This window comes from Crinia signifera, chromosome 2 (assembly GCF_055691185.1).
Source record: "Crinia signifera chromosome 2, ASM5569118v1, whole genome shotgun sequence".
In the NCBI taxonomy this organism is placed as follows: Eukaryota; Metazoa; Chordata; class Amphibia; order Anura; family Myobatrachidae; genus Crinia; species Crinia signifera.
In genome coordinates, this window is record NC_139218.1 from 341,777,988 (window position 1) to 341,805,874 (window position 27,887).

General features: G+C 47.5%; 1 protein-coding gene across 4 annotated transcripts in view; it reads right to left on the reverse strand.

The window, feature by feature from the left end:
- Positions 1–27,887, reverse strand: part of AMHR2 (anti-Mullerian hormone receptor type 2) — an 89,479-nt gene that overhangs the window by 22,628 nt on the left and 38,964 nt on the right. For all 4 annotated transcript variants that reach the window (XM_083169582.1, XM_083169581.1, XM_083169580.1 and 1 more), the window contains 2 exons: positions 24,064–24,221; positions 23,841–23,988 (listed from right to left, as the gene is read on the reverse strand). In XM_083169582.1, the coding sequence (XP_083025708.1) occupies positions 23,841–23,988; positions 24,064–24,221 (306 nt within the window). The remainder of the gene's footprint in view (positions 1–23,840; positions 23,989–24,063; positions 24,222–27,887) is intronic.

A 27,887-nucleotide genomic window follows, 5' to 3' on the forward strand; every position in this document is an offset into this window, starting at 1 on the left:
TATATATATATATATATATATATATTTATTTATTTATTTGGGGTCTGTGCTGGCACTCAGCCTCGTCCAAAAGTCACTGTCCCGGTGCCTTTGGCAAGTGTGCAGCCGCAGCTGAACCCGATGCGTATATGTCTTGTGGACCGCAGCACTCAGGACTTCATATCAAGAAACTCAACACGTAGCCACGATGGGTTAGTTTGACATTTCAGCCTTTTTATTAGGCTTTTTTTCATGTAAGCTGTTTTTGAAAAAAGCCTATTAAAAAGGCTGAAACGTCAAACTAACCCTTCGTGGCTACGTGTTGAGTTTCTTGATATGAAGTACTGAGTGCCGCGGTCCACAAGACATATATAGATATACACTGAATATAACCAAGATCGCTCAATTCTACTAACAGTAGTTTTTAAATCTGGTTACTGAAATCATTCAATATGCTGGGGGGAACAGGGGCAAACGCAGGATTTTCAGAAGGGGGTTTCCAGAGCACGGAGATCGACAATTAGGTGAAAAAAATATATATTATATATATATATATATACATACATACATACATATACATACATACATATATATATATATATATATATATATATACATACAGGGGCGTCAACAGAAGTGTAGACCCCTGGGCATAGCAATGTATTGGGGCCCCTACCAATCCTCCAGCGGTAGGGGTGGGGGAAGCTTTGATGTCCCACGGGTGGTAGGGATATTATATTAATCGCTCAGCATGTAGGGCCTGGATCAGTAATTTCCACTAATTACCCCTTTACTGCACAGATGGTGGGAGAAGGGGGCATTGGGCTGAATGAAGGGGCCCTGATACATAACTTCCAGGGTGGTAGAGGATGTTTCATATGCAGAGGAGGGTGTATAGTGGAGTGGGCTTATTATTCATAATTTTTTGGTAGGACAGCTTGCTTGACTGCAGATATCTCCAGTTCTCGGAAATAGATTTCTTAGATTTTAATGGAATTAAAAACTAGATAATCCCACCAACCAAATGGTATTATGGACTAGGGGATCAGAGTTCAGTAAGCAGAGCAATCCGCCAACGAGATTATAAAACTACATACCAGGTGTGTGTAGCTGGAGTAGTAACCAGCTGCTGTACGGCTGATATCTCTGGTTCTGGGAACAGTAGAGACAAGCTGCTAGTGTACATTAAAGGGGAAGAGTCCCAGCTTTTGGAATATACCCTCATAAAAACTCTAAGTCAGAAAGAACCTGAAATATCTGATTGGGAAGAGCAATTAACAGGCTTGGATGGGGAACACTGCTTTGAAGTCAGATATCTCCGGTTCCCAAGGGCCGATTTTTAAAAATCTTGTACCCATGGAAAGAGGGGACTCCTTAGGGGGGTTTGTGGGTACTCAGAAACTCCCCCTGCGTGCGCTACTGGGGAACATTGCTTTTTACTTACTCAAGTGACAAAGGGTGAGTGGGCAATGTCAAAAATGATTCTATCTATCTATCTATCTATCTCAATGCAGTATGGAGTATGCAAGATTTTGTCTGATGCCCCCTAGCACCGCCACCAGTTCCGCCTCTGGCCCAGCACCCCTCTCCCAGCACATCAGCAGCCAGCAGCACCCATCACCTCTCCCATAAAGCCATAAATAGACATTTTGATGCTCTGTGCCAGCAGGACCCCAATATTTTGATAGGGACAGAAGGGGTGTGGTCTTGCTGGGGTGTGACCACACAATAGTAACAAGCCAAATTATGTCACTCAGGAATGCCTCCTTATCCACATTATGTCACATGATAGTGTCCTTATTCAAGTTATGTCACACAGTAGTGTCCATTATTCACATTACAGAGGAGAAGAGGTACATTTACTAAAGCTTCTTAAAATGAAAAGAGGTGATGTTGCCCATTGCAACCAATTATATTCTGTCTATCATCCTATTTATTGAATCCTGGAAAATGACAGACAGGACCTGTTGCTATGGGCTTGGAATGCATGCACCTAGGTATTCCAAATGTTTGCCTAAGCCTAGGGCTGGCTCTGCAGGTGGAGCAGATGTAACATTCTATATCTACATCTACATTTAGGGCCTGATAGAGGTTGAATTGGATGGGGCCGAATTCGGCCTTGTTCCCGATGGTGGGGGTCTGTGCATGCGCAAATTTACGCATGTGCAAACCTCCTGTGCGAACGCCTTCAGCGGGTATCACACTCGCCAGTAGACAGGGGGCTGGTGCAGGGGAACGCCCGGCAATTTATGGGCATCCCCATGAAACCGCTGGGCGTCCCCCTGTGAACTCTGGCGGGCCGATACCTGCTCAGGCGGGTGGTTGATGTCAGTGCCCACCCCCTTTTTTGCCATCTTCGTTTGGGGGGGGGGGGGGGGCTGGACATTCTGTCAGATGACGGTGTTTACCTGTTTGCTAGGCTGTGAACATGAGTAGCCTAGCGAACAGGTTTGAATCAGGCCCTTGGTTTATTGCATACTCGCTTATATATTTATACCACAATTTACTAAGATTGACAATTACGGCCGATCCACAGTACAAACGGGTACGACTGGGATCGGTCGTAATTGGCACGAAAATACTACCTGAGAATACGGATAATTTACTATTATTCTCAGGATTCGTATTTTCTGTTGGTGAAGTAATTTGTATTTGGCTGCCGAAATACCGAATTAGCCAAATACATACGGCCAGCACAAGCTAAAACATAATTGGCTCTGCGTGGCTCCATAGACACCCATGTTATGAATTTGACATGGGCATCTATGGTAGGAACTATGTCTGGTGTAACAGGAATATGGGTCACTACGGGTGGTGTGATGTGAATATGGGTCACTACCGGTGGTGTGATGTGAATATGGGTCACTACGGGTGGTGTGATGTGAATATGGGTCACTACGGGTGGTGTGATGTGAATATGGGTCACTACGGGTGGTCTGATGTGAATATGGGTCACTACAGGTGGTCTGATGTGAATATGGGTCACTGCATGTGGTCTGATGTGAATATGGGTCACTGCAGGTGGTGTTACATTTATATGGGTCACTGCATGCGGTGTAACGTGAATATGGGTCATAGCGTGTAGTGTAATATGAATATGGGTCACTGCGTGTGGTGCAATGTGCATATGGGTCACTATATGGTGTAATGTATATAAAGGTCACTGTGTTGTGCAATGTGAACAGGATGATTTCCTCTGTGGCATAATTTGAACAGTGTGTACTATTGTGTGGCCATGCTCCTTTTCTTTAATGCCACACCCCTTTTTTGCGGCACACACGGTTCCTCTATAGATTAGTGAGGTAAGGCACAAATGTATAGTTTGTAGGTGGGCACGGAACACTATAGGACCAGCTCTGCCTAATAGAAAGCTTGTATGATGGACTGACACATTATTACTCTATTTGTTGTCTTGCGTTCAGTTAAATGCTCTACACCAGGCATGTCCAAACTGTGGCACTCCAGCTGTTGTGGAACTACACATCCCAGCATGCCTTGCCATAGTTCAAACATTCCCTAAGAGCAAAACAGTGGCAAGGCATGATGGGACTTGTAGTTTCACAACAGCTGGATGGCCATAGTTAGGACATGCCTGCTCTACACATTGTATGGTGTTCTATAAAATGCTGTCGGTATTACATATTAATGTTATTATTTTTTATATATCATAAATCTAAAAATAAATATACTAATATTTAAAGAAGTTAAGTATGCATCAAGGTTATTTGTAGATACAGGGGCTCTTTTGTGTACACTTGCCTAGGGTGCCTATAAACCTTGCACCGGCCCTGGGTGCAGGGGATCTGCACCCTCTTGAATTTAGTTTCTTAATGCCTCCCACTTTGCTGGCGGTAGTAAGCCGGGCTGCAATCCCACAGCGCTGCGGACAGCTGTAAGCTGACCTGAAGACCTCCCACCCCCTGCGCTGCTGGCGGCGGTAAATTGAACTGGCGCCCAACCCCCACACACTGATCGGGAGCCAGAGACACATGTGAAGAGAGACCCGTCGCATCAAGCAGCCTCTCAGTACACTACTGGCTACTTGGCACTGGCACAGCCACGATGAGTCTCTTCTCCCCCTCGAGCTGCACCACACCAACACGGAGGGCAGAAGAGTCAGCAGCGACACCAGTCTCCAAGCAGCAGCAGCAGCAGCAGCCAGAACTGTAATGTGCTTGGGCCAGGTCAGTGCTGCAATCCCCCATCCCCAACCCAGTGTCCCATTATCTAACTAACAATCCCCTATTTTGCTGCCACCCCCTCCCCCTCGCCACCCTCGCCACCCCAGTGTCTGCCACCTTGTCCTCCCCTTTCCCTCCCCAATGGGACTATTGCCCCATTACACTGGCCCAATCTAACCCACAGCCAGTACAGTAACAGTGCCCCCTCCTTTCCAGACTAGTGATTCCCCGTCCCACCCCCATTTTATTGCCCCTCTTCCCATCCAGGACAGTGTCTTCCGGCCAGTGAATTATGTGTAAGGGACATTACTGGGGGCATAATATGGGCATTACTTGTGTGTCATAATATGTATTGGGCAATACAGTATGCGGCAATGTGTAATGGGCATAACGGTGTGTTCCATAATGTGTAATGGGCATTACGGTGTGTTCCATAATGTGTAATGCCTCCTTTTTGTGATGCCACACCTCCTCTCCATGAGACCCCGCTCCTTTCTACTGCGTGCCTTTACCGCGCAAGGGTCCCGTCTGCTGCAGGTGGGCCTGTGTGCTCAAAATGCCAGGGACGATTTCTGGTCCCAGTACGGCCCTGCCTACAAGCGATAATTTGGGATCAGAGGCCAAGAGTGCCGAGCATGATCTTCACTCTGATTTGGAGGTATGTCGTGTGACAGTTGGGAGGACAGTACTCAACTGATCTCGTTCCTCCTAGATCCTAGTGTCCGGGTCCAGTCCGTCTATCAGGACTGTTGGTTTGTCACGGCCTGAAGGTGAGAGGGTATGGCGCCCAGTAAGAGGTCCAGCATACCTGCACAGCAGCTAGCACAATACTGCACCGCCACTACCACAGAAGTAACCATGTGTTGCAGTGTTCCATTCCCAAATACACAATTTCCAGTCATCAAGTTCTTCATGGAGTTTTCTCTTGGCAGTGTGAATACTACCAAAGACAACTGCAGCAGGACACTGTGCTACGCAGATCTTGAACAGATGCCATAGATATTGGAGCCTTGAACATATGTGGTCTCCAGGGACTCTCCTGCACCAGATGATTCCTGAAATTGATCCAAACTGTAGCTAGGAGCAAGTGCTAATGCCATGTGCTCATTGTGATGCTCAAGCACTGGAACTAGCATAGGCAAATGGAAGAAAGGAAAAGCTGTCTCCCCCCATTGACATAGCATAGAAGAGATCTGCGGCATGTCTGCCCCAGGCCATACTTGCAGCACCACGTGAACTGGGCAAAGCAAACAAAATCTACACAAGAAGTCTGGAAAGCAAACTATAAAGGCTCAACAGATGTTACAGACTCAGCAGCTCTCCTTCACCCTCCTCTTATTTAAAAAAATAATAATAATTATTATGTATATAAAAAAGGAAAAATTGATGGTATTACAAAATATCTAAAATATCTACCAGCTGGACACACTTCAAGCATGAGATGCGGTCATTTGGTCTACAGCATGATGGTCGACAGTCATTAGGTCGACACCATTAGGTGGACATGGGAAACGGTCGACATGGGAAACGGTCGAAATGGGTCTAGGTCGAAAGGACATTGTATAGGTCGACAGTCAAAAGGTCGACATGGGGTTTTTCACTGTTTTTTGAGCTGACGTGCCAACAGGCGGTATTTCATGCCCTACCATCCACTAGGGCGTGGTGGGAGAATAAAATAGTGTGCCGAGGGCAGCGAGGCACCGTGCCTGATGCATAGCGAGCGCAGCAAGCGATGCAAGGGGATGCGGTGCACTTTAAACTGTGTCCATGTCGACTGTGTTGACATTCAGGTAAAAAAAACTGTGAAAACCCCCATGTCGACCTTTTGACTGTCGACCTAATGACTGTCGAACCAATGACATTTCGACCTAGAACCATGTCAACCCTTTCCCATGTCGACCTAGACCCATGTCGACCATCATGATATAGACCAAATGATCCCAACCCAATAACCCAGTGCTGAGGGCATGTACATGGTAGAGACTGTCCAGCAGGAGGCATGTCAAGTGTGGGAAATAATTAGCAACTGGGATGCCATATGCTGGTATCACTAAGGGCCTTATTCTAGTTCACTTTTTCTGACAAAATCCTTCTTAGATGGACAAAACCATGTGCACTGCAGGTGGGGCAGATGTAACTTGTGCAGAGAGAATTAGATTTGGGTGGGGTTTTACTTCAAAGTGAGATCTATATTGCAGTGTAAAAATAAAGCAGCCAGTATTTACCCTGCACAGAAACAAAATAACTCACCCAAATCTAATTCTCTCTGCACATTTTACATCTGCCCCCCTGCAGTGCACATGGTTTTTTCCATCTAAGAAGGATTTTGTCAGAAATAGTGAACTAGAATAAGGCCCTTAGTGCTTGAGGGTTCTAAATAAGCCAATTTTGCTTATATCATTTATTTTCTTTCCAGAGAAGGGCATGCCCTTTGTAAATAATTAGATAGCAAATAGTATATGTAATATAATAATAAAGTCCAAGGCAATTTGCACACTTAAATCAGCAACACCGGAGTGCCAGGGCCACATAGGATAGCGTATAGAGTAGTAAAAGAAGCCAGCACATCCATTTCCAATGGAAAAAAAAATTTCTTTATATTTCAAAGTAAAAAAGAGAAAAAACAGCATGGGGACACACCATGTAGGGTAAACAGTGTCGACAAAATGACAGTCCAAGCAAGGAACGTTACCACAGTCCAGCAAAACATAGCATGGGTGTCCACTTTCAAGCCACTGATGCCCGACGGCCGTTTCGGTGTGGTCACCGTCGTCAGGAGCATAAATGGCTATCAGTTAGACCACATATATATAGCAAGCCTTGCTATATATATGTGGTCTAACTGTGGTCTAACTGATAGCCATTTATGCTCCTGACGACGGTGACCACACCGAAACGGCCGTCGGGCATCAGTGGCTTGAAAGTGGACACCCATGCTATGTTTTGCTGGACTGTGGTAACGTTCCTTGCTTGGACTGTCATTTTGTCGACACTGTTTACCCTACATGGTGTGTCCCCATGATTTTTTTTCTCTTTTTGACTTTGAAATATAAAGAATTTTTTTTTTCCATTGGAAATGGATGTGCTGGCTTCTTTTACTACTCTATAATATAATAATAACATATCCAGGAAATAGGGAAGACAGACCAAGGTGTGTGTGTGTGTGTGTGTGTGTGTGTATACACACACACACTTATTTATAAATTTATTAATTGTGGTTGTGGTGTCACACATATTTATAGGCAGTGGCAGGTTAAGGGGGGGGGGGCACACGGCACGTGTTTACCCCGGAGACCGCCGCTGGGCATGCAGGGCCACTTGCGGGAACGGAGGGACAGCTGCCACCGGGACGAACTGTAAGCATTGACAGCTGGGCAGAGAGCCGGGGACGGCCCAGCTGTATTTATAGCGCAGTATGTCCAGGGTATTTGAAATCTTCCACTGCCACCTGCTGTGTCCGGCAGCCAATCAGGAGCCACCACTGCCGCTCATGAGACCTGACAGACGGCAGCGCGAGATTTCAAATAGCTGGGACGTGCAGCGTTTTGAATGCAGCCCGGCAGGCCCCGGGCTCTCTGCCTGGCTGTCAATGTCTGTCACTTCTGCCCGGCGGCGGCTGCCCCCCGTTCCCGGGAGCATATATTCCTCCTCGGCAACGAGCATATATTCCCACATGGCAACGACTACTTAACCCCACATGGCAACGACCATGTAACCCCCTAGCAATATAGATATATCTATATATACACACATATATACATACCTCCCAACAGCCCTGATTTCAGCGAGACAGTCCCGATTATCAGGGCCTGTCCCGCTGTCCCTCCCGCGGCCGGCAGTGTCCCGCGGTGAGGGGGGGCTGTTGGGAGTCCCCCCTGTCGGCTGCTAAGCAGCGGGGAATAGACGCTGTGCGCATGCGCACAGCGTCTATTCCCGCAGCCAGGGGGCTGGGGGCATGCCTAGAGGCTCACAGAGCCTCTGGGTCATGCCCCCATAGCGGCATAGCGGTATAGGCCATGCCCCCCGGAATTAGGCCACGCCCCCGGAATTTTCGGCACGCATGCGGCGCCCAGCAGCAACGTCCCGCCTCTGTCACTTTGAAGGTATATATATATATATATATATATATACATACACACACACACACACATATATAATATTATTCTTCCAAGTGCAACAGTATATTGCTGTCACTATATAATTGGAGACAGGCTGGCTTACATTTGTGTACATGGGGTGTGTCCAAGGTTACCACCATTCCATGGGGCATGGACAAAACTGTGGTAAAAGTCATTTAATTTGTCTGAGTTACTCATATACACATGCCCTTTATATGCCATCAGAGCCCCCTGATGTTACTTTAAATGCCATCAAAACCCATCAAATACCCCTTTGTGTCATAATCTCCACATTTCCCATTATATGCACTCGGAACCCGGTATAAGTTATATGTGTAGAAGCGGTAAGTGGTATATGGTACACTACACGCAAGGACACGCCACCTTTTGAGTGGCCACAACCCCTTCGGCGCACGTACAACTACATCCTCCACTTTTCACACCAAAAAAGGAGAAGGAGACCCTGACCACACTAGGTGGGTCTGGGTGCAGGTGCGCCTAGCTGGAGCTGTGCTTCCCTAGCTGCTGCTCTGTGACAGGATAGTTAGTCCTGTACTAGATATACAAGAAAAGAGGTGGAAGGTTGTGAGCTGCGCTTAATAAAGTAAAGGAAAAGTAAAAAATCCTGTAAATTAGGATGGAATAAAAAATGATAGATTGGTTGATCTAGTACAAAAGGAATTTATTATCTAAAATAGCATATAGCCAAAATACATTACTATTCTAAAATGCAATACATGTAAAATTGTATATCTCACCAGACCAAACTGGGGGGTGTATATGGCCCGGAAAGTCCCATAAGTCCTGTACAGGGCTGTGGTAGTAAACGTCCTGTATGGAGCCAAAGTGGTGTACCCAATTGGGACAGTAGGGAGGGAGGACCGCAGGTGTAGAATAGGAGTGGCTCGAGCTGACACGATTTGCTGACTCCCTCCGCTAGGTGTACTGAAGCGGGATGTGGCCCTCAACCTCTACCTTTCTGTAAGAATTTGTAATCCAGGTTATGCCAGTTGGGGGCTGTAGCACCAGACTGTGATCTGTAGGTGGCCCGAACAAAGCTGCCTGGAGCAGCGAAACCGGTCAGGACTCAGGCTTCTATCTATATCCAGAATTCCAAACTGGCACCTTTGAAGAACCCGGAAGTGCTAAATTGTGCACCCATTTACCACCCTATGTCCATTTGGACCACCAAGTTTCAGCAGCAAGGTTGAGGTCGAGGACCACATCCCGCTCTACTACATCCAGCGGAGGGAGACGGTTATTTGTGCCATTCTGGGCCGCTCCTGACTAATACCATCAAGTCCTCCCCACCATCTGCTCTACCAGGGACACAAAGCAAGTTCCATCAGGACCTGTGGGTCCCTTCGGGCCACCTACAGATCACAGTCTGGTGCTACAGCCCCCAACTGGCATAACCTGGATTACAAATTCTTACAGAAAGGTAGAGGTTGAGGGCCACATCCCGCTTCAGTACACCTAGCGGAGGGAGTCGGCAAATCGTGTCAGCTCGAGCCACTCCTATTCTACACCTGCGGTCCTCCCTCCCTACTGTCCCAATTGGGTACACCACTTTGGCTCCATACAGGACGTTTACTACCACAGCCCTGTACAGGACTTATGGGACTTTCCGGGCCATATACACCCCCCAGTTTGGTCTGGTGAGATATACAATTTTACATGTATTGCATTTTAGAATAGTAATGTATTTTGGCTATATGCTATTTTAGATAATAAATTCCTTTTGTACTAGATCAACCAATCTATCATTTTTTATTCCATCCTAATTTACAGGATTTTTTACTTTTCCTTTACTTTATTAAGCGCAGCTCACAACCTTCCACCTCTTTTCACACCAAGGTGGGCCTGTGTACTTTATATGACAGGGCCTATTCCCATTCTGCTATCCTCCTCTCTCTGAGCGGGCACACTGGCACCACTAACACCCCCCCCCCCCTCTTCACCTATCATGGTGCCCCCCCAGTCATTTTCTCCTGGATCCGCCCCTGTTTTCAGAATGTTTTTCTATTGAATCATCCAGATATTGGTTGTGACATGAGGGGTGAAATTTAATAGGATGAGAGTTTCAGAAAGTGAGAGATTTGGTAAGAAATCTCCAGGTTTTTTAAAGTGGCAATCATTTACACTTCAAAATCAAACTGGTTTTGCAGTGTAAATGATTGCCGCTTTAAAAAAAACTGGAGATTTCTTACCAAATCTCTCACTTTATGAATATCTCATCCTATTAAATTCCACCCGAGGTGTCCTTTGCATATATATATATATATATTTCATACTTATTATACTGCTACAAGGTGGCAGTATAATATAGGCAGTATACCAATACATCCTAACATTACATATTTAATAGTTGGGTGGTCCTGACTGCCATTTATATAGAAAATGGAGCAATGCAAATATGTTATTGTGCTTGAGGCAATGTATTAGGCATAAGTATATACCCCTTTCACACAGTAAAGCCGGGTCACACCACGGATCTCACCACGGGTCCGACGCGGCTGCGACTTGGGTCCAGCAATTTCCCATTAAACCCGGGTCCCCCATTCTCATAACCAAGGTCAAATTGCCAGGTCAGTTGACCCGGGTTATAAGCTCCTCGACCTAGTCCGACACGTCACTGACCTGGCAATAACCCAGGTCCGAGGGATATTCGGCGAAAAAAATGCAACAGTACAGGATATTCTATATGGATCTAATTCTAAGTTATATTTATGTATTTTTATATTTGGATAATTTTTTTTCCATTATTTTCTTTTATAGAATTATGTTTATACTATTAGTAGTGTGCATACATACTTTTTAATAGATATCTCTGCTCATAAACATATGGACATTTTAAGGTCCTATATCCATTAAGGGGTTAAAAAAGTAATTTAAAGGAAAATGGAGTATTTAAGCAAAATCAGTGAACGCATTTATTACGGAAGAAACAATAGTTTCTCTTTATTAATGAGGATACTTCTGCTGCCACATTGTGAACTGTAATACTGGTACTTTCCTTATTAATGCCAACAACATAGTGTATTTTGCTCCCAGGCTGACACATATGTGGAAACAACGTAAAGACCGACTATGAAGGACAGGCAGGTCCCTGTGTGCCAGTATGAGCAATATGCTCTGGTGTAGGGAAGATGCCAATTGGCTGTATGCTCTGGTATAGGGAAGATGCCGATTGGCTGTTGTGGCTGATTTACAGGGTGATCAAATAAACTGATGTGGAAAGCGGAAGTCTGAGTGCATATAATGGGGAATCTGAAGATTTTGCCACAAAGGGGTATGTGATGGGTTTTGATGATGATGATTATTATTATTGTTAATTTATATGACGCCACAAGGGTTTCGCAGCACCTGACAATACATAGATGAGCAAAAGAACAAAACAATGGCATTGATGGCATTTAAAGTGACATCAGTAACTAAAAAAGCTAGGAACAGTGATTATATAAATTATTATGTGACTTCAGCCTCTTCGATTTTGTGCAGTTTTTCTCTTACGGCTCTAGGCCCTTTCATGGGCAGATAACTGTGGATAGACGGAGCCGAGAATTGGCGGGTGATGCTGCTGGGGGGAGCGCAGTGGAAAGTAGGGATACAGCTGGGGGATCAAGGGGGGAGCTGGGGATACACCTTCTCTCGCTCATCACAGCTATTTGATAGGCTACCCAATCTCTCACTCTATGATTCAGTAGTGCTAGAATATATATTTATATAAATCAGTAGTGCTAAGGTGTGTATATATATATATATATATATATAAATATATATATATATATATATATATATATATATATCTCATTAGTGCTAGGGTACATTACAGGCAGCAGAAGAGGAGGGGGAGGCTGCACTGCTCAGTATTGGGCATCACTTGGGATAATGCTCAGCCCTCTTCACATACCCTCCAACTGTACCGATTTAGCCGGTACAGTACCGTTTTTTACGGTCTGTACCGGCTAAATCAAAGTGTACCGAATGTACAGTGTCACGATCCGAGCTGTCAGACAGACTTTCCTACCGGCTAAGTGCCTCCGCAGGTTCAGCTTGCGGTCCAGACGTCATCTCTGCCGGCGTCCTGTCTCCCAGTGACAGTCCCCAGTGCACGGCAATCCACCTGTCCGCCGCCATTGCTCCCAGTATCCAGCATGGTGTGCACAAACACACTTTCCCGCCTTAGCAGACATGGGGGCTGCCATGTTCTTCCCAGTCACATGTCTGTGCTGTCCAATCCTGTTGGTTCTGATCTCCCTGTCATACTTCCTCGGCCAATCCTGGCCACCCAGTGGGGATAAGTATGCTGGGAGCTCTCAGAACCATTGCTAGTGCTTCAGTTGTCTCCAGTGTATGGTCAGCTGTCCTTGTCTCCGTACAAGTGTGTTTATCTGCTGGTGTTGTCTTCCATGCTGCAGTGTGTTCCAGGTTGTTCCATCTCCTGTGAAGTCCAGGTTATTCCACCGCCTGCGATCCTGCCTCTCAGCCCAGCGACCAAGCCTAGCTCCGGGACTCTGGTCCTCCGATGCTCCAGCATCATCTGCCACCGATGTTCCACCATCGATAGTCCGATATTCCGGATCTCCTGCTTCCGTCCGTCATTCCGGACCCACAGTCTCATCTCCCGTCCGTCATTCCGGACCCACAGTCTTCTTCCATATCCGACACTCCGGATCCGATGTTCCACCATCGATACTTGTCATCATCTCATCTGTAAAGTATTGCAATCTGCATGAACTGTCATTATTTCCTGCATACTTTACTGCCTGTACTATTACAACCATCTGCAAATAAACTCCGGTTGTATTTTACCTCTGACTGCTTATTGGCTCTGGGTGCACTGTCGCGCACTCCATGCGCAAGGGTCCTCTCCAACCTTCCCGGTTCAGGTACCGGTCCAGGTCCCCACCAGAGGTCTCAGTCTCGTCGACTAAGCCCCCTGGTGTGACAGTAAGCACTAGCCAAATGGATCCAGCCGGAAACCAAGCTTCTCCACCCAGCCCTGTACAGCAACTGGCTGTTCGCTTGGATCAGCAAGAGGCTGCGCAGAGCCAAGTGATTCATTGTCTGCAAGATCGGTCTTCCCGGCTGGATAAGCTACAGACCACTCTCAGTGGCCCTGAGCCTGTCAGAGAACTTCCAAGTCCCGTTCATCCTCCTGTAATGGCTGCTGCACCTCGCCTTCATCTGTCTGTCCCCACCAAGTATGATGGGAACCCCAAGACCTGTCGAGGTTTTCTCAATCAGTGTGAGATTCACTTCGAGCTGCAACCCAGTAACTTCCCTACTGAAAGGGTCAAGATCGCCTACATCATCTCCCTCTTGTGTGGAGCAGCGTTAGAATGGGCGTCTCCCTTATGGGAAAGATCTGATGCCATCCTGTCCAATTACAAGGACTTCGTGTCAACATTCCGGCGTATCTTCGATGAGCCTGGGCGATCAGCATCTGCCTCCACTGAACTCCTCCGTCTCAGACAGGGATCCCGCTCCGTCGGGCAATATCTGGTCCAGTTCCAGATTCTGGCGTCTGAACTCTCCTGGTGTGATGGGGCCTTATACGCAGCTTTCTGGCATGGCCTCTCCGATCGTATCAAGGATGAACTCGCTACCAGAGACTTACCCCCAGGTCTAAGTGACCTTATTTCATTGTGTATCAAAGTAGACCTACGCTTCCGAGAAAGGGCTGTAGAACATCACAAGAGCGCTCCAGTTAAAGTGCCAACTCCTCCGCCTTCTTTACCCACTGCTCCTGCGGTCCATTCCAAAGAAGAACCAATGGAGATAAACCGCTTCCGTTTGTCTCCAGGAGAACGTCGACGGTTGGCACAGCTCTGCCTGTATTGTGCCGATCCTGCACATCAAATTTCTGCATGCCCGAAGCGTCAAGGAGAACTCCTCCTCCTAGCCCGTCAAGGAGAGGGTAGGCTAGGAGTAATTAAGTCCTCTCCATCAGCAACTGATTGTGTCCTTCCAGTTTCCCTACAAGTTGGTCAGCATTTCAAGACTGTCTCCGCACTTCTTGATTCCGGTGCCGCTGGCAACTTCGTTACTGCAGAACTGGTCCGCAAGTGGGGGTTACCCACTGAAAGTCTTTCCAAGACTGTCTTCCTTACTGCCGTGGATGGCAGTAGGATTCCTGATGCGACAGTCTCCCGCAGAACTTTACCACTTACAGTAAAAGTGGGAGTCCTGCACACTGAACTTTTGTCCTTCCTGGTTTTACCCCGAGCCACTCATGCTCTGGTTCTGGGTTTACCCTGGCTCCGTCTTCACAATCCTCGTCTTGATTGGAAGACATCGGAAATCCTTTCCTGGGATCCTTCCTGCTCCGGTACCTGTCTCCAAAAGGTACTCCCAGCTTGTCATTCTTCAGCCGATGCAGCAGACCTTCCGCCTCTTCCCTACCAAGAGTACTCAGATGTATTCAGCAAGTCTGGCGCTGATGTCCTACCTCCTCACAGACCGTGGGATTGCCCTATCGAACTTATCCCAGGCAAAGAACCACCCAGAGGTAGAACCTATCCTCTCTCTCTTCCAGAGACTCAAGCCATGACCAATTACATCAAGGAAAATCTGGCAAAGGGATTCATCCGTCCTTCGACTTCTCCTGCTGGCGCAGGATTCTTCTTAGTCAAGAAGAAGGATGGAGGCCTACGTCCCTGCATTGATTATCGCGGCCTCAATGACATTACAGTAAAGAACCGATATCCGTTGCCCCTCATCACCGAGCTGTTTGACCGTGTCAGCGGTGCAACCATCTTTACGAAACTCGATCTGAGGGGTGCATACAATCTCATCCGCATACGAGAGGGCGACGAGTGGAAGACGGCGTTTAATACCAGAGACGGCCACTATGAGTACCTCGTCATGCCCTTTGGGCTCAGCAATGCCCCAGCCGTGTTCCAGCACTACGTCAATGAGATTTTTCGGGACATTCTGTATCGTCATGTAGTTGTATATCTCGATGACATTTTAATCTACGCCAATAACATCACAGAACATCGTTATTGGGTCAAAGAGGTTCTGTCCCGGCTGCGAGCTAATCATCTCTACTGTAAACTGGAGAAGTGTGTCTTCGAGGTGAAGTCTATACCCTTCCTAGGGTACATTGTCTACGGTTCCGGTCTTCAAATGGATCCAGGAAAACTGCAGGCCATCCAAGATTGGCCAATTCCCTCTTCGCTGAAAGGTATTCAACGTTTCCTGGGTTTTGCCAATTATTACAGAAAATTCATTCGTAACTTCTCTTCTATTGTGGCTCCCATCACTGCCTTGACTAAAAAGGGGTCTAATCCAGCGAAGTGGCCGGCAGAAGCCATCGAAGCCTTCCATCTGTTGAAACAGAGGTTCACTTCCGCTCCTGTTTTAAGACAACCTGATACCACCTTGCCCTTTATTCTCGAGGTTGATGCCTCCTCCGTGGGTGTCGGGGCAGTCCTCTCGCAGAAAGTGCCCGGTGGTCGTCTTCATCCCTGTGGGTTCTACTCCCGTAAGTTCCTGCCTGCAGAGCGTAACTATGCCATCGGCGATCAAGAGCTCCTCGCCATCAAGTTGGCATTAGAAGAATGGAGATATCGCTGTTCATGAGATCACAATTATCACAGACCACAAGAATCTTCTGTATCTCAAGTCTGCTCAATGTTTAAATCCCCGTCAAACCAGATGGACACTTTTCTTTTCCAGGTTCCGTTTCAAGCTGTCGTTCTGTCCAGGGACACAAAACCGAAAAGCTGATGCCCTTTCCCGCTCATGGGAGCAAGAAAGTGAGTCTAAGTCCACACATCAACACTTTATTATTGATCCAGTGGCATTCTTCGCAACGAGAGTTTCAAATCTCACGCCCCCTACAGGGAAAAGATATGTAAAGCCAGCTCTAAGAAAGAAGTTGCTCTGTTGGGCGCATTCTTCAAAATTCGCTGGCCATGCAGGCATTCAGAAAACTTACGAGTTTATCACCAGGTCCTACTGGTGGCCGTCCCTCAAACAGGACGTACAGGACTTTGTTTCCTCTTGTGCTAAATGTGCTCAGCACAAGACCAGTCGTCAGTCTCCTCCTGGGCAATTGGTGCCACTGTCAGTGCCACATCGTCCTTGGACGCATATCTCTATGGACTTTGTAACTGATCTTCCAGAGTCTGACAAGTTCACCACCATCTGGGTGATTGTTGATCGGTTCACCAAGATGGCTCACTTCGTTCCCCTCACCGGTCTTCCGTCAGCTTCCAAGCTGTCCCAGCTCTTCATCAAAGAGATATTCAAGCTTCATGGACTGCCTCTTGAAATCATCTCCGATAGAGGAGTCCAATTCGTAGCCAAATTCTGGCGAAGCCTGTGCTCCCTGCTTCAAATCAAGTTAAAGTTTTCCACAGCCTATCACCCTCAAACAAATGGCCAAACGGAGAGGGTGAATCAGGACCTTGAAGCATTTCTCCGCACATATGTCTCTTCTTCCCAAGATGACTGGGCTCAACTCCTTCCATGGGCAGAGTTCTGCCATAATAACCAATATCATTCTTCATCAAATGTCACTCCATTCCTTGCCAATTATGGGTTTCATCCTCGAGTTCCTGACTTCACTCTGCAACCTGTGTCCTCTGTTCCAGCGGTCGACACGACCATCCGGCAATTCGTCAAATCCTGGAAGCTCATTCGTTCTTCACTTCTGAAGGCTTCAAGCAGGTACAAAAAATTTGCCGACAGGAAACGCAGAGCTGTGCCAGCCCTCCGTCCAGGAGATCGTGTCTGGTTGTCAACTAAGAATCTTCGATTGAGAGTGCCATCGATGAAGTTCGCTCCCCGATATATTGGTCCTTTCCCAGTTGAGCGAGTCGTCAATCCAGTAGCTTACAAGCTCAAGTTGCCGCCCTATTTGAAAGTGCCAGCTACATTCCATATTTCGCTGCTCAAGCCGCTGGTCTTGAATCGCTTTCATTCCAAGCTCCCCAAGGCTCCTAAGGTTTGCACCCAGCGTGGAACAGAATATGAGGTCAGTAAGATCTTGGACTCTCACATCCGATATGGTCGTCTGCAATATCTGATCGATTGGAAGGGCTACGGCCCCGAAGAGCGATCATGGACCAATGCCATCGATGTCCATGCTCCCAGACTCATCCGGGCGTTCCACTCCAAGTTTCCCCGCAAGCCTAAAAGGTGTCCTGGGGCCACCCTTAAAGGGGGGGGAGCTGTCACGATCCGAGCTGTCAGACAGACTTTCCTACCGGCTAAGTGCCTCCGCAGGTTCAGCTTGCGGTCCAGACGTCATCTCTGCCGGCGTCCTGTCTCCCAGTGACAGTCCCCAGTGCACGGCAATCCACCTGTCCGCCGCCATTGCTCCCAGTATCCAGCATGGTGTGCACAAACACACTTTCCCGCCTTAGCAGACATGGGGGCTGCCATGTTCTTCCCAGTCACATGTCTGTGCTGTCCAATCCTGTTGGTTCTGATCTCCCTGTCATACTTCCTCGGCCAATCCTGGCCACCCAGTGGGGATAAGTATGCTGGGAGCTCTCAGAACCATTGCTAGTGCTTCAGTTGTCTCCAGTGTATGGTCAGCTGTCCTTGTCTCCGTACAAGTGTGTTTATCTGCTGGTGTTGTCTTCCATGCTGCAGTGTGTTCCAGGTTGTTCCATCTCCTGTGAAGTCCAGGTTATTCCACCGCCTGCGATCCTGCCTCTCAGCCCAGCGACCAAGCCTAGCTCCGGGACTCTGGTCCTCCGATGCTCCAGCATCATCTGCCACCGATGTTCCACCATCGATAGTCCGATATTCCGGATCTCCTGCTTCCGTCCGTCATTCCGGACCCACAGTCTCATCTCCCGTCCGTCATTCCGGACCCACAGTCTTCTTCCATATCCGACACTCCGGATCCGATGTTCCACCATCGATACTTGTCATCATCTCATCTGTAAAGTATTGCAATCTGCATGAACTGTCATTATTTCCTGCATACTTTACTGCCTGTACTATTACAACCATCTGCAAATAAACTCCGGTTGTATTTTACCTCTGACTGCTTATTGGCTCTGGGTGCACTGTCGCGCACTCCATGCGCAAGGGTCCTCTCCAACCTTCCCGGTTCAGGTACCGGTCCAGGTCCCCACCAGAGGTCTCAGTCTCGTCGACTAAGCCCCCTGGTGTGACATACAGTTTTTTGGCGATCGCGGGCACAGGCTCACCTTGTCTCCCATGCTGCGGCGGGTAAGGAGGAGAGGAGGCCGAGTGAGGAAACCCGGACAGCGAAGCAGGGAGCAGGCAGCTGCACCGACCGCGATCAGCCGCAGCCAGCTGTCCTCCGCCGCACACATGACCCATGCCCGGCCAATCATAGGACGCACAAGGCTGAGTGGGACAGCGGGAGAGGCGTCAGCGCTGAGCGAATCATCTGGCTCGGCGGCTGCTAATGGTACCGCAGTCACTGGCAACAGCAGCAGCAGCACGGGATGAGGAGGAGTAGGGCAGCAGCCGGGCCGGGGAGAGGACTGTGCGGGGGCTGGGGGAGAATACTAGGCGTGAATACTAGTGTGTGTGCTCGCGCCATGTGCCATTATCATGCTGCTGTGTTATGGCCGGCACACGGGGCAGCGGGGAGGTGCTAAGCGGAGGAGAGGCTGCTCAGTGACCTCCTCTAGTCATGGCCACGCCCCCTTTCCGTATGTGTACCGATTTCTGCCCTTCAAATGTTGGAGGGTATGTCTTCATAGCTGCTGCTGCTGCATACCAGGGGACAGTGCTGCTGCTGAAGATTCTCTCTCACATGCATAGTCCATAGGCAAGCTAAGATCCGGCCAATCAGATGTCGCCCTTTACCGCACATCATGCCGGGAGTTGTAGTCTCTAGCAGCATGGTGGTGGGGAATGGAACACAGAGCAGGGGGAGGCTGCAGTGCTCAGTATAGGGATAATGCTCACCCCTCTTCATAGCTGCTGCTGCATAGCAGGGGACAGTGCTGCTGCTAAGCTTCCTCTCTCACATGCACAGTCCATAGGCAAGCTGCATCCGGCCAATCAGAGGCCGCCCTTTACTGCACAGCATGCCGGAAGTTGTAGTCTCTAGCAGCATGGTGGTGGGGAATGGAATGATTTGTAGTACAGAACTACACACTGATTCCAGCAGCCGGCTGTACCTCACCTGTGTCAGCTCCTCTCCTCCAGCATGTTCCCTGTCATCTATTCTCTGTTTGATTATCACATGGGCAGTGACATATAGCATTTATGTAGTTACTGGCAGTACAGATGGTGTAATGGTTAGTATTACTGCCTCACAGCACTAAGGTCATGGGTCCACCATGGCTCTAACTGTGCGGAGTTTGTATATTCTCCCCGTACTTGCGTGGGTTTCCTCCGGGTACTCCGGTTTCCTCCCACAACCCAAAAATATACTGGTAGGTTAATTGGCTCCCAACAAAAATTAACCCTAGAATGTCTGTGTGTGCGTGTACATGTGGTAGGGAATATAGATTGTAAGCTCCACTGGGGCAGGGACTGATGTGAATGTTCAACTATACTCTGTAAAGCGCTATGTAATATGTATGCGCTATATAAGTATTGATGTAGAGCAGGGGTCCTCAAACTATTTTGCTCTGGGACCCCATCAGACAATAAAAATAATTCCGGGACCCCAGCAAGTTACTGCAGCTGGTCATCGCATCACATGTGTAGTCAGCAGACAGCACATACATGGCAGCATTGTGGAGGCACAACATGATGGGAGGAGCCTGAAGTAACAGACAATTCAACAGATATTTCAGACTCCTTCAATCACTGACTGAGATTAGAAAAGTCATCATCCTGATGGTCAGCAAAATAGAGTCTCGACCCCATGCTGACAAGGTCGGGACCCACTTTAGGGTCAGGACCCACAGTTTGAGAACCGCTGATGTAGAGCATTGCTGCATAGACTGAAAGCTCCAATAAATAAATAGATAAATAATACTGTAGATACAGCAGTGTGTGTGTGATCATCACATCACCTTCTTCTCTTCCTATTTGATAGGCTACTCGATCTGTCACTCTAAAACTCCGCCCATGACTCCGCCCAGCGTTATACACACAGTCACAGAGAGACAGATCTGGGCAAATATATGAGATAATCATAATCACTATATGAAGTATTGATGTAGAGGTCAATTCTGCATACACTATACTGCCACCTTGTGGGAAAAAAGTGGAAAAGCATTCCACTGATTATATTTAATGAACTCTCATTTCATGAACAATATCTGTATAATTTCATAATAGATCAATTAAGTCTTATTCTCCCAATTTCAAAATTAGAAATGTACTCTCATTATTGGTCACTGACTTAGGATAGTGTCAGAAGAGAGAGTAAATAAATTGGGGCAGATGTATTAAGCCTTACTAAGAGATAAATGCAAGGGTGATTGAGAGAAATAAACGTCCAGCCAATCACATCTTAACTGCCATGTTACAGGCTGTGTTTGAAAATAGTCAGTAAGGAGCGGATTGGTTGGACGTTTATCTCTCTTTATCAACCTTGCATTTATCTCTTGTTAAGGCTTAATACACCTGCCCCATTATGTTTTAAAACCAAAAGTGTCATTAGATAAAAGCATTGCTGCATAGACTGAAAGCTCCAATGGGATAATGCTCCATAATATGATGGTGCTAAATAAACAACATACAGTAAATCAGATAGCATTTGCTCACAACCTGCCAAAGTTTGTTCATAATAGTCATGTCCATGCCATCATAAATAAAAAAAATGTCTCCTAAATTTCCATTTAGTTCACCCTCCTTCTGGAATTTTTGTTATGAAGCCAAGTCTGATTGTTCAAATGCAGAAAAGGGGTCACTGAACAGTGACACACTAAAATATGGGGTCACAGAGCAGTGACACAATGACATGGGGTCTCTTAACAGTGGCACACTGTGACATGTCACAGAACACTGGCACACTGACATGTAGCGTCACAGAACACTGGCATATTGACACTTGGAGGCAGTGACGTGTGGTGAGGTTAGTGTCAGGTGAGGCAGGTGGCGCAGGGAGAGTGACAGTGGGCGACATGGGGACAGTGGCAGCGAGCAACCCAGGGAGAGTGACAGCGGGCATCGCGAGGAGAGAGATGTCAGGGGATGCGGGAACAGTGACATCAGAGGACGTGGGGACAGTGACAGTGGGGACACAGGGCTGAAGTATTACTCACATTTGAAGCCTCCCAAGGATACGGTGATGGGAAGAGGGAGGAGAATTTTGCACCTCCTCGCCTGCCCAAAAATAAAATAAAAAATATTATGGTTTGTGTATGAGTGTGTGTTTATATATATATATATATATATATATATATATATATATATACTTCCCAACAGACATCACCCCAGAGGGCAGAGTGCTCACCTGGATATGCCTTCCAGCAGTAGGAACAGCTGGACCTGCTGACTGGGGCCTGGCTCACTGCTTCTGAAAGACCCCTGCTTGAAGTGACAGGCAGTGGAGGAGCCCCCTGCAGGACTTTGTGACCGTCAGCAGGAACCTCGGATGCTGCCACTGCTGCCCATGCCATGATGCCTGAGATCTAGCAGGTGGGGGAGGAGGGACCAGAGATGGGGCTGCGAGAAACAGGGAGGTGAGTCGGCCGGGCCACCCTCAAATGCCCATGCCGGAGCTCCAGCATCAGGGAGAGGAGGTAGGGGAGCCAGTTCTCCCAGCGGTGGGGGCCGCGGTGGTGGGAGGAGCAGGGAGGTGAGCCGGCCGGACCTCTCTGACATGCCAATGCCTGGGCTCCAGCAGCAACAGGAGGACAGCCGGGCCTCCCGGCGGGTCCGCAGCAGCAGGAGGAGGGAGGTGAGTCGTCCAGGCTCCAGCAGCTTTGGGAGGAGGGAGGTTCGCCGCTGGGCCATCCTGACATGTCCGTGCCCGGTCTCCAGCAGTGGCAGGAGGAGGGAAGAGAGCCAGGCAGTTCCCCCGGCAGGGTCCAGGGGGAGACAGCCACCGCAGTATGAGGATGACAGCGCATCAGACTGTCAGTGTGTGACAGCCTGATTCGCTGTCCTATCACATCTGTCTCTGTGACAGGGGCATGCTTTCATGTTGGCTGAAGGCACGTCCCTGTCACAGAGGCAGACATGTAGGTGCCGCTTCCCCAATACTTTTTAATGGGCTTTTAAGTCTCCTTTTGTGCTTCCGATCAGCTCCGCCCCCGGTGCTGACAGTTTTCAATTGGCAGCTGGAGGCACAGCTCCCGCTGCCTCCCAAAGCTCCCAGGCAGTGTCTCACACCATAAATTAGATTTAAAAAAATAGCAATAAGATATGTATTACCCAGTGTGTGTTATAAATACCATTTTTGTATTTTTGTTTTTATGATTTATGACAGGTGAGGCACTGCCTCCCCTGCCTCCCCTGACTGCACGTCCCTGCTTGGAGGTCACAGAACACTGGCACCCTGACATTTGGAGGTCACACAACACTGGCTTACTGACACCTGGAGGTCACAGAACACTGACATATGGAGGTCACAGAACACTGACACTTGGGGTCACAGGACACTGACACACTGACACTTGGAGGTCACTGAACACAGGCACTCTGATACTTGGAGGACACAGAACTCTGGCACAGAACACTGGCACACTGACACTTGGAGGTCACTAAACACTGACACAGAACACTGGGACACAATGACACTTTGGGTCACAGAACACTGACACTGATACAATGACACTTGGAGTTCACAGGACACTGGCACACTGACACTAGGAGGTCACAGAACACTGGCACACTGATACTTGGAGGTCACAGAACACTGGCACACTGACACTTGGAGGTCACAGAACACTGGCACAATGACACTTGGGGGTCACAGGACACTGGCACACTGACACATGGAGGTCACAGAACACTGACACTTGGGGTCACAGAATACTGACACACTGACACTTGGAGGTCACAGAACACTGGCACTCTGACAGGGGGTCACATAGCACTGACACAATGACACTTGGGGTCACAGAACACTGGCACACTGACATTGGAGTTTACAGAACACTGGCACACTGACACTTGGAGGTCACAGAACACTGGCACACTGATATTTGGAGGTCACAGAATACTGACACACTGACACTTGGGGTCACAGGACACTGGCACTCTGACACAGAACACTGGTACACTGACACTTGGGTGTCAAAGAACACTGACACTTGGCGGTCACAGAACACTGACACTTGGCGGTCACAGAACACTGACACTTGGAGGTCACAGAATACTGGCACTCGGACAGGTGGGGTCATAGAACACTGGCACACTGACACTTGGGGGGTCACAGGACACTGGTACCCTGACACTTGGGGGCACAGAACACTGGCACACTGACAGTCAAGCAAAAATATATTTACACCAATATTGAAAAAGTGATTTGGCTAGAAGTTTTTGGGATCCAGGAAAACCATATTGGTGGCTACCAGTGTTTGAGCTGCAATCCTACGTTTTCACATTTTATTTTGCTAAATTACTTTCAAGACCATTGAACAAAACATTTATTTTTGGAAGTCTATTGTTTTAAGTGAATGACTGAACTCAGCATTTATTATTCTCTCACCTGCATACAGGTCATTGCAGCGACTGAATATCTCCCAGAGTAGAAGGCCAAGGGAATACACGTCAACCTGAGTTAGGGCCAGCTCCCAGGACTTAAGATTCAGGGAGCCATCCAGCATCTCTGGAGACATATAGCGTAGTGTTCCTGTCTATGACAATCCAATGTTACTTAGTTCAGTGCTACAAAGCAACAACGAAGACATCCCGTGTTACCCCTTACATACCATGTTTAGCGGAGCTGGCTCCTGTGGCTTTTTCTTCATTTGGTAATCCTCTAGCACCACAGACAGATCAAAGTCTGATATTACACAAGAAGAATCTGCGTTCACCAAGATGTTGTCGCTGCTTAGATCGCGGTGAGCAATTGCCGGTTTCCATATACCTGTCAATGGGAAAAAGCAAGACCGGGCATGTTACTGCACTTCTACAAGTTGTATCAGAAATGATGTTCCCTAGCCCCAAGCCGAGGCGATTTTGCTTATAGAAGCGAAATCGAATGCACATTCAATGCTTTTATTAGAATTCAATGCAGATACGATCCCAATGCGCGCTCCCATTTAGTGGAAATCAAATAGAAAAAAAGTCTTGGCAGGCAAGACTATCTAGTAGAAATCTAATAGTAGATAGTGCATATGTAATGCGCTCACTGCTGCATTAGATTTGATCCAGATTCAATTTCAATCTCCTGCCTGAAGGATCAGGAACACTGTGAGATCGAATAGCAAATCAAATGGAAAAAATTCTAAATCGAAAAGGAGTAGAAAAAACTTCAGATCACGCCGAATAGGCCAAATCGTTTCGAAAACGGAATCGAACCGTGTGTAAATTAGGGAGACTCTTCAGATCTTGTTTGCATTCCAAAAAATAGGATGTTTAAAAATATTAAATTGACTTTAGGTTAGCCCTGGCTTCTGTGGGTGGTCCTCACAATGCATACATGCCCTGGTATACTAAGCCAGGTGAGTCTGGGTGTTTGAAAGTGTGGAAAAATCTCTAGAGACAACTTAAAAAGAGTAAATGTCATATCAGACCGCCTACCACTCTGGTGCCAGTGCTTTCATTTAAATAAACCTTTGTGACAGATAAAGCTTTTTACCACATGAGGATAATGTGGAAAATCCAGGCCAGGCTTTAAATCAGCAGCAGGAAAATTAGATCCAGTCCAGGTTTCCTAAATGATGTGATTTGGGTTGGGCTGATTAAGCAGCATCTGTGTTCTCATGATATAAATGCATACCCTCCAACATGACGCATTCCATTAGGTACAAAACGCTCTGTTGCTGGACTTCCCTGCCAGTGGCAGTTGCAGAGGTGAGCCGGCAGCATAGTCCAATATTCAAAAAGGGGAGCCACACCTACTGCCACCTCTAACATCACTGTCCTGGACTCACTGACAGTTGATGTGACCCCCCCTCTTTGAATCTTGGACTGTGCTGGAGCCCAACCTCTGTAAATACCACTGGCAGGGAAGTCCAGGAACAGAGCATTATGTACCGGGAGCAGCCACAATGGATCCAGTCTGTTGGCGACCAGCGTGGGTCCGATGTTGAAAGAGCTGGCGCTGGGAGCGGACACGGTTACAGAATGTAACTCATACCCGGGCGTCCAGGATGGAATGACGTCTCTCGCCGCACCTTTTGCCGCTAACATTGGTCGTGGGTTTCATTGGATTTGGTCAGTCCGGCTGTAAGTTAGAACTTGGCAGTGATCAAAAGCGGTTTAAAGCTGTTCAGGCTGTAGTGGGTGTCGGATGAGATCAAACTTGACGCGTTTCTCCGTCTGATAACCCTGCACGACTGATGGACGGGAGGCCACGGTCAGAAGAACGACAGTGGCAGCCCACTTAATAGAACCACAACAGGGTATACTAAATCCCTCCCTCTGCTCCCTAACCTTCCACCCTCCCCCACCCCCAGCAGTCTAACCCTAACCTTCCCCCCACTAAACACTAATGGTGTCTAAACCTAACTCCCGGCCTAACATTACGATACCCTGGCATACTGGGTGCCGGACAGGGTCCCGACAGGCATTCACCCGACGTCGGGATCCCGACTGTAAAAACACAGACAGCCAGGTTCCCAACGGGCGTCGGCTAGAGGGAGAATTGAATAGGTGGCTCACTTAGCGAGCCACCGTGCCCGCAAGGGGCTTTGTTGCGCTCCCCATGCTGTCTGGGTCCAGCCAGTCGGGATCCCGACGTCGGACCCCTATACCACAACCGGCATACTTAGGACCAGGATGCTGGTTGTCGGGATTCCAGCGTCTGCATCCACACTGATGCCCGGCTTGGCTTGGCCACTGGTTGGGATTCCAGCACCTGTATTTGACCGCTAGCATCCCTATTGCTGGCATTGTTACCACATCCCAATGTGACAATATCTGATTAAAAATGCATATAAATGTAATATTGATATATAAAGGCAGAATGAGAATGTGTAGTTTACCCCAGAAAAGCCATTCATACAACTCTATATGGGCTCCTCTGTGGTTCTATGCTGGAGCGAACTGAAATGATGAGAAATATTGTTTTTATCCACTAAAGGTCATTTACAACACAAGAGAACATAAGCTAGCACAATGTGCCGACAGATGAACCTAGACTTATCGTTAGGTAATTGAATGAAAGGCGTGGTGGAGCTGTAGATAACAGTGTGTGGGGGAAGACGTCACATCAGCACTTGCAGTATATTCGCTGTGGAATTTCCATCTAAAGCTTTCTCTGCATGTTCACAGCTGTGCCGCGTGATGCAGCCGGCCTTGGAGAACCAGCTTTATTTAGTCTTCTGCATCCTGCCCATTTTTATTCCTCTAAGCAGAAAGGTAAAATGAGGCAATAGGGCTCACTATAATAAAGATAAGGATTCAGATGAGAACCTGCACCTGCTTTTACTGTTCTCCAAACTATTAATTAAATAGTGAGAATAAAAGAGGAGTTGATACATACGTTCGGTATTTCTATGGGCCCCATTTAGCAGGAAAAACAGGCCCTATTAAGGACCACATGCATTGGATCGACCACTAAAGATCAACAGGCCTTAGGTTGAAATCGGAAATAGGGCTACAGGGTCAGAAAGTGGACACAAGCATTAGGTCAACAATGAGAAGGTTCAAACGGTCGACAAGAGTTTTTCATGTCTTTAGATTGGTTTGTGCTGCGCTCCGTCCCTGCGTGTTTTGGTCCGTTTGTCCAGACCTACTATAATTCTAACAATATGTTGATAATTGTGACACAATTGTGGAGTTCAAAAAACTTTACTCACTATGGGCCAGATGTATCAAGCTTCAAAAGTGATAAAATAGAGAGTGATAAGCAGCCAGCCAATCAGCTCCTTCCTGCCATGTCACAGACTGTGTTTGAAAAATATCAGGCAGGAGCTGATTGGCTGGCTGTTTATCACTCTCCATTTTATCACTTTTGAAGCTTAATATATCTGGCCCTTAATAATGGTTTACATACATTCATACATTAGATAACAGCAATAAACAGCCCTGATATCTGCAGAACTTTCAACACCGTGTCCACAAATGTGTGCAGCAGACTTGCAGTCTGTCCTGCCAATTCAGGGATATCGGTCCGTGGTATGCTTATGTGGATGATGGATATGTCCAATGGTTCCCAATGGGAATGAGAATAGGTCTTTTTGCACAGTCTAAAAATGTATCTGTGGGCAGTGTCAGATATACATAGGTTGTTATACATAGGTTGTCTTCGGGTGAGTAAAGTTTTTTGAACTCCACAATTGTGTCACAATTATCAACATATTGTTAGAATTATAGTAGGTCTGGACAAACGGACCAAAATACATAGGGACGGAGCGCAGCACAAACCAATCCTATATACTTAGAAGAACCTACAGTGGTTGACCCAATGCATGTTGATCTAAATTGGGTCAACCCAATGAACCATACCCTTTAACAGTGAGACACATCAAAGGGGTTTTGTCTTCCTTTCAGTATTTATCAAACATCGGTAAGCTTTCCTTACAGATGTTTGCCTGTGTACCACTTATGCCACCTATAGATGGCGAGCGATAAGTGATCCGTATCG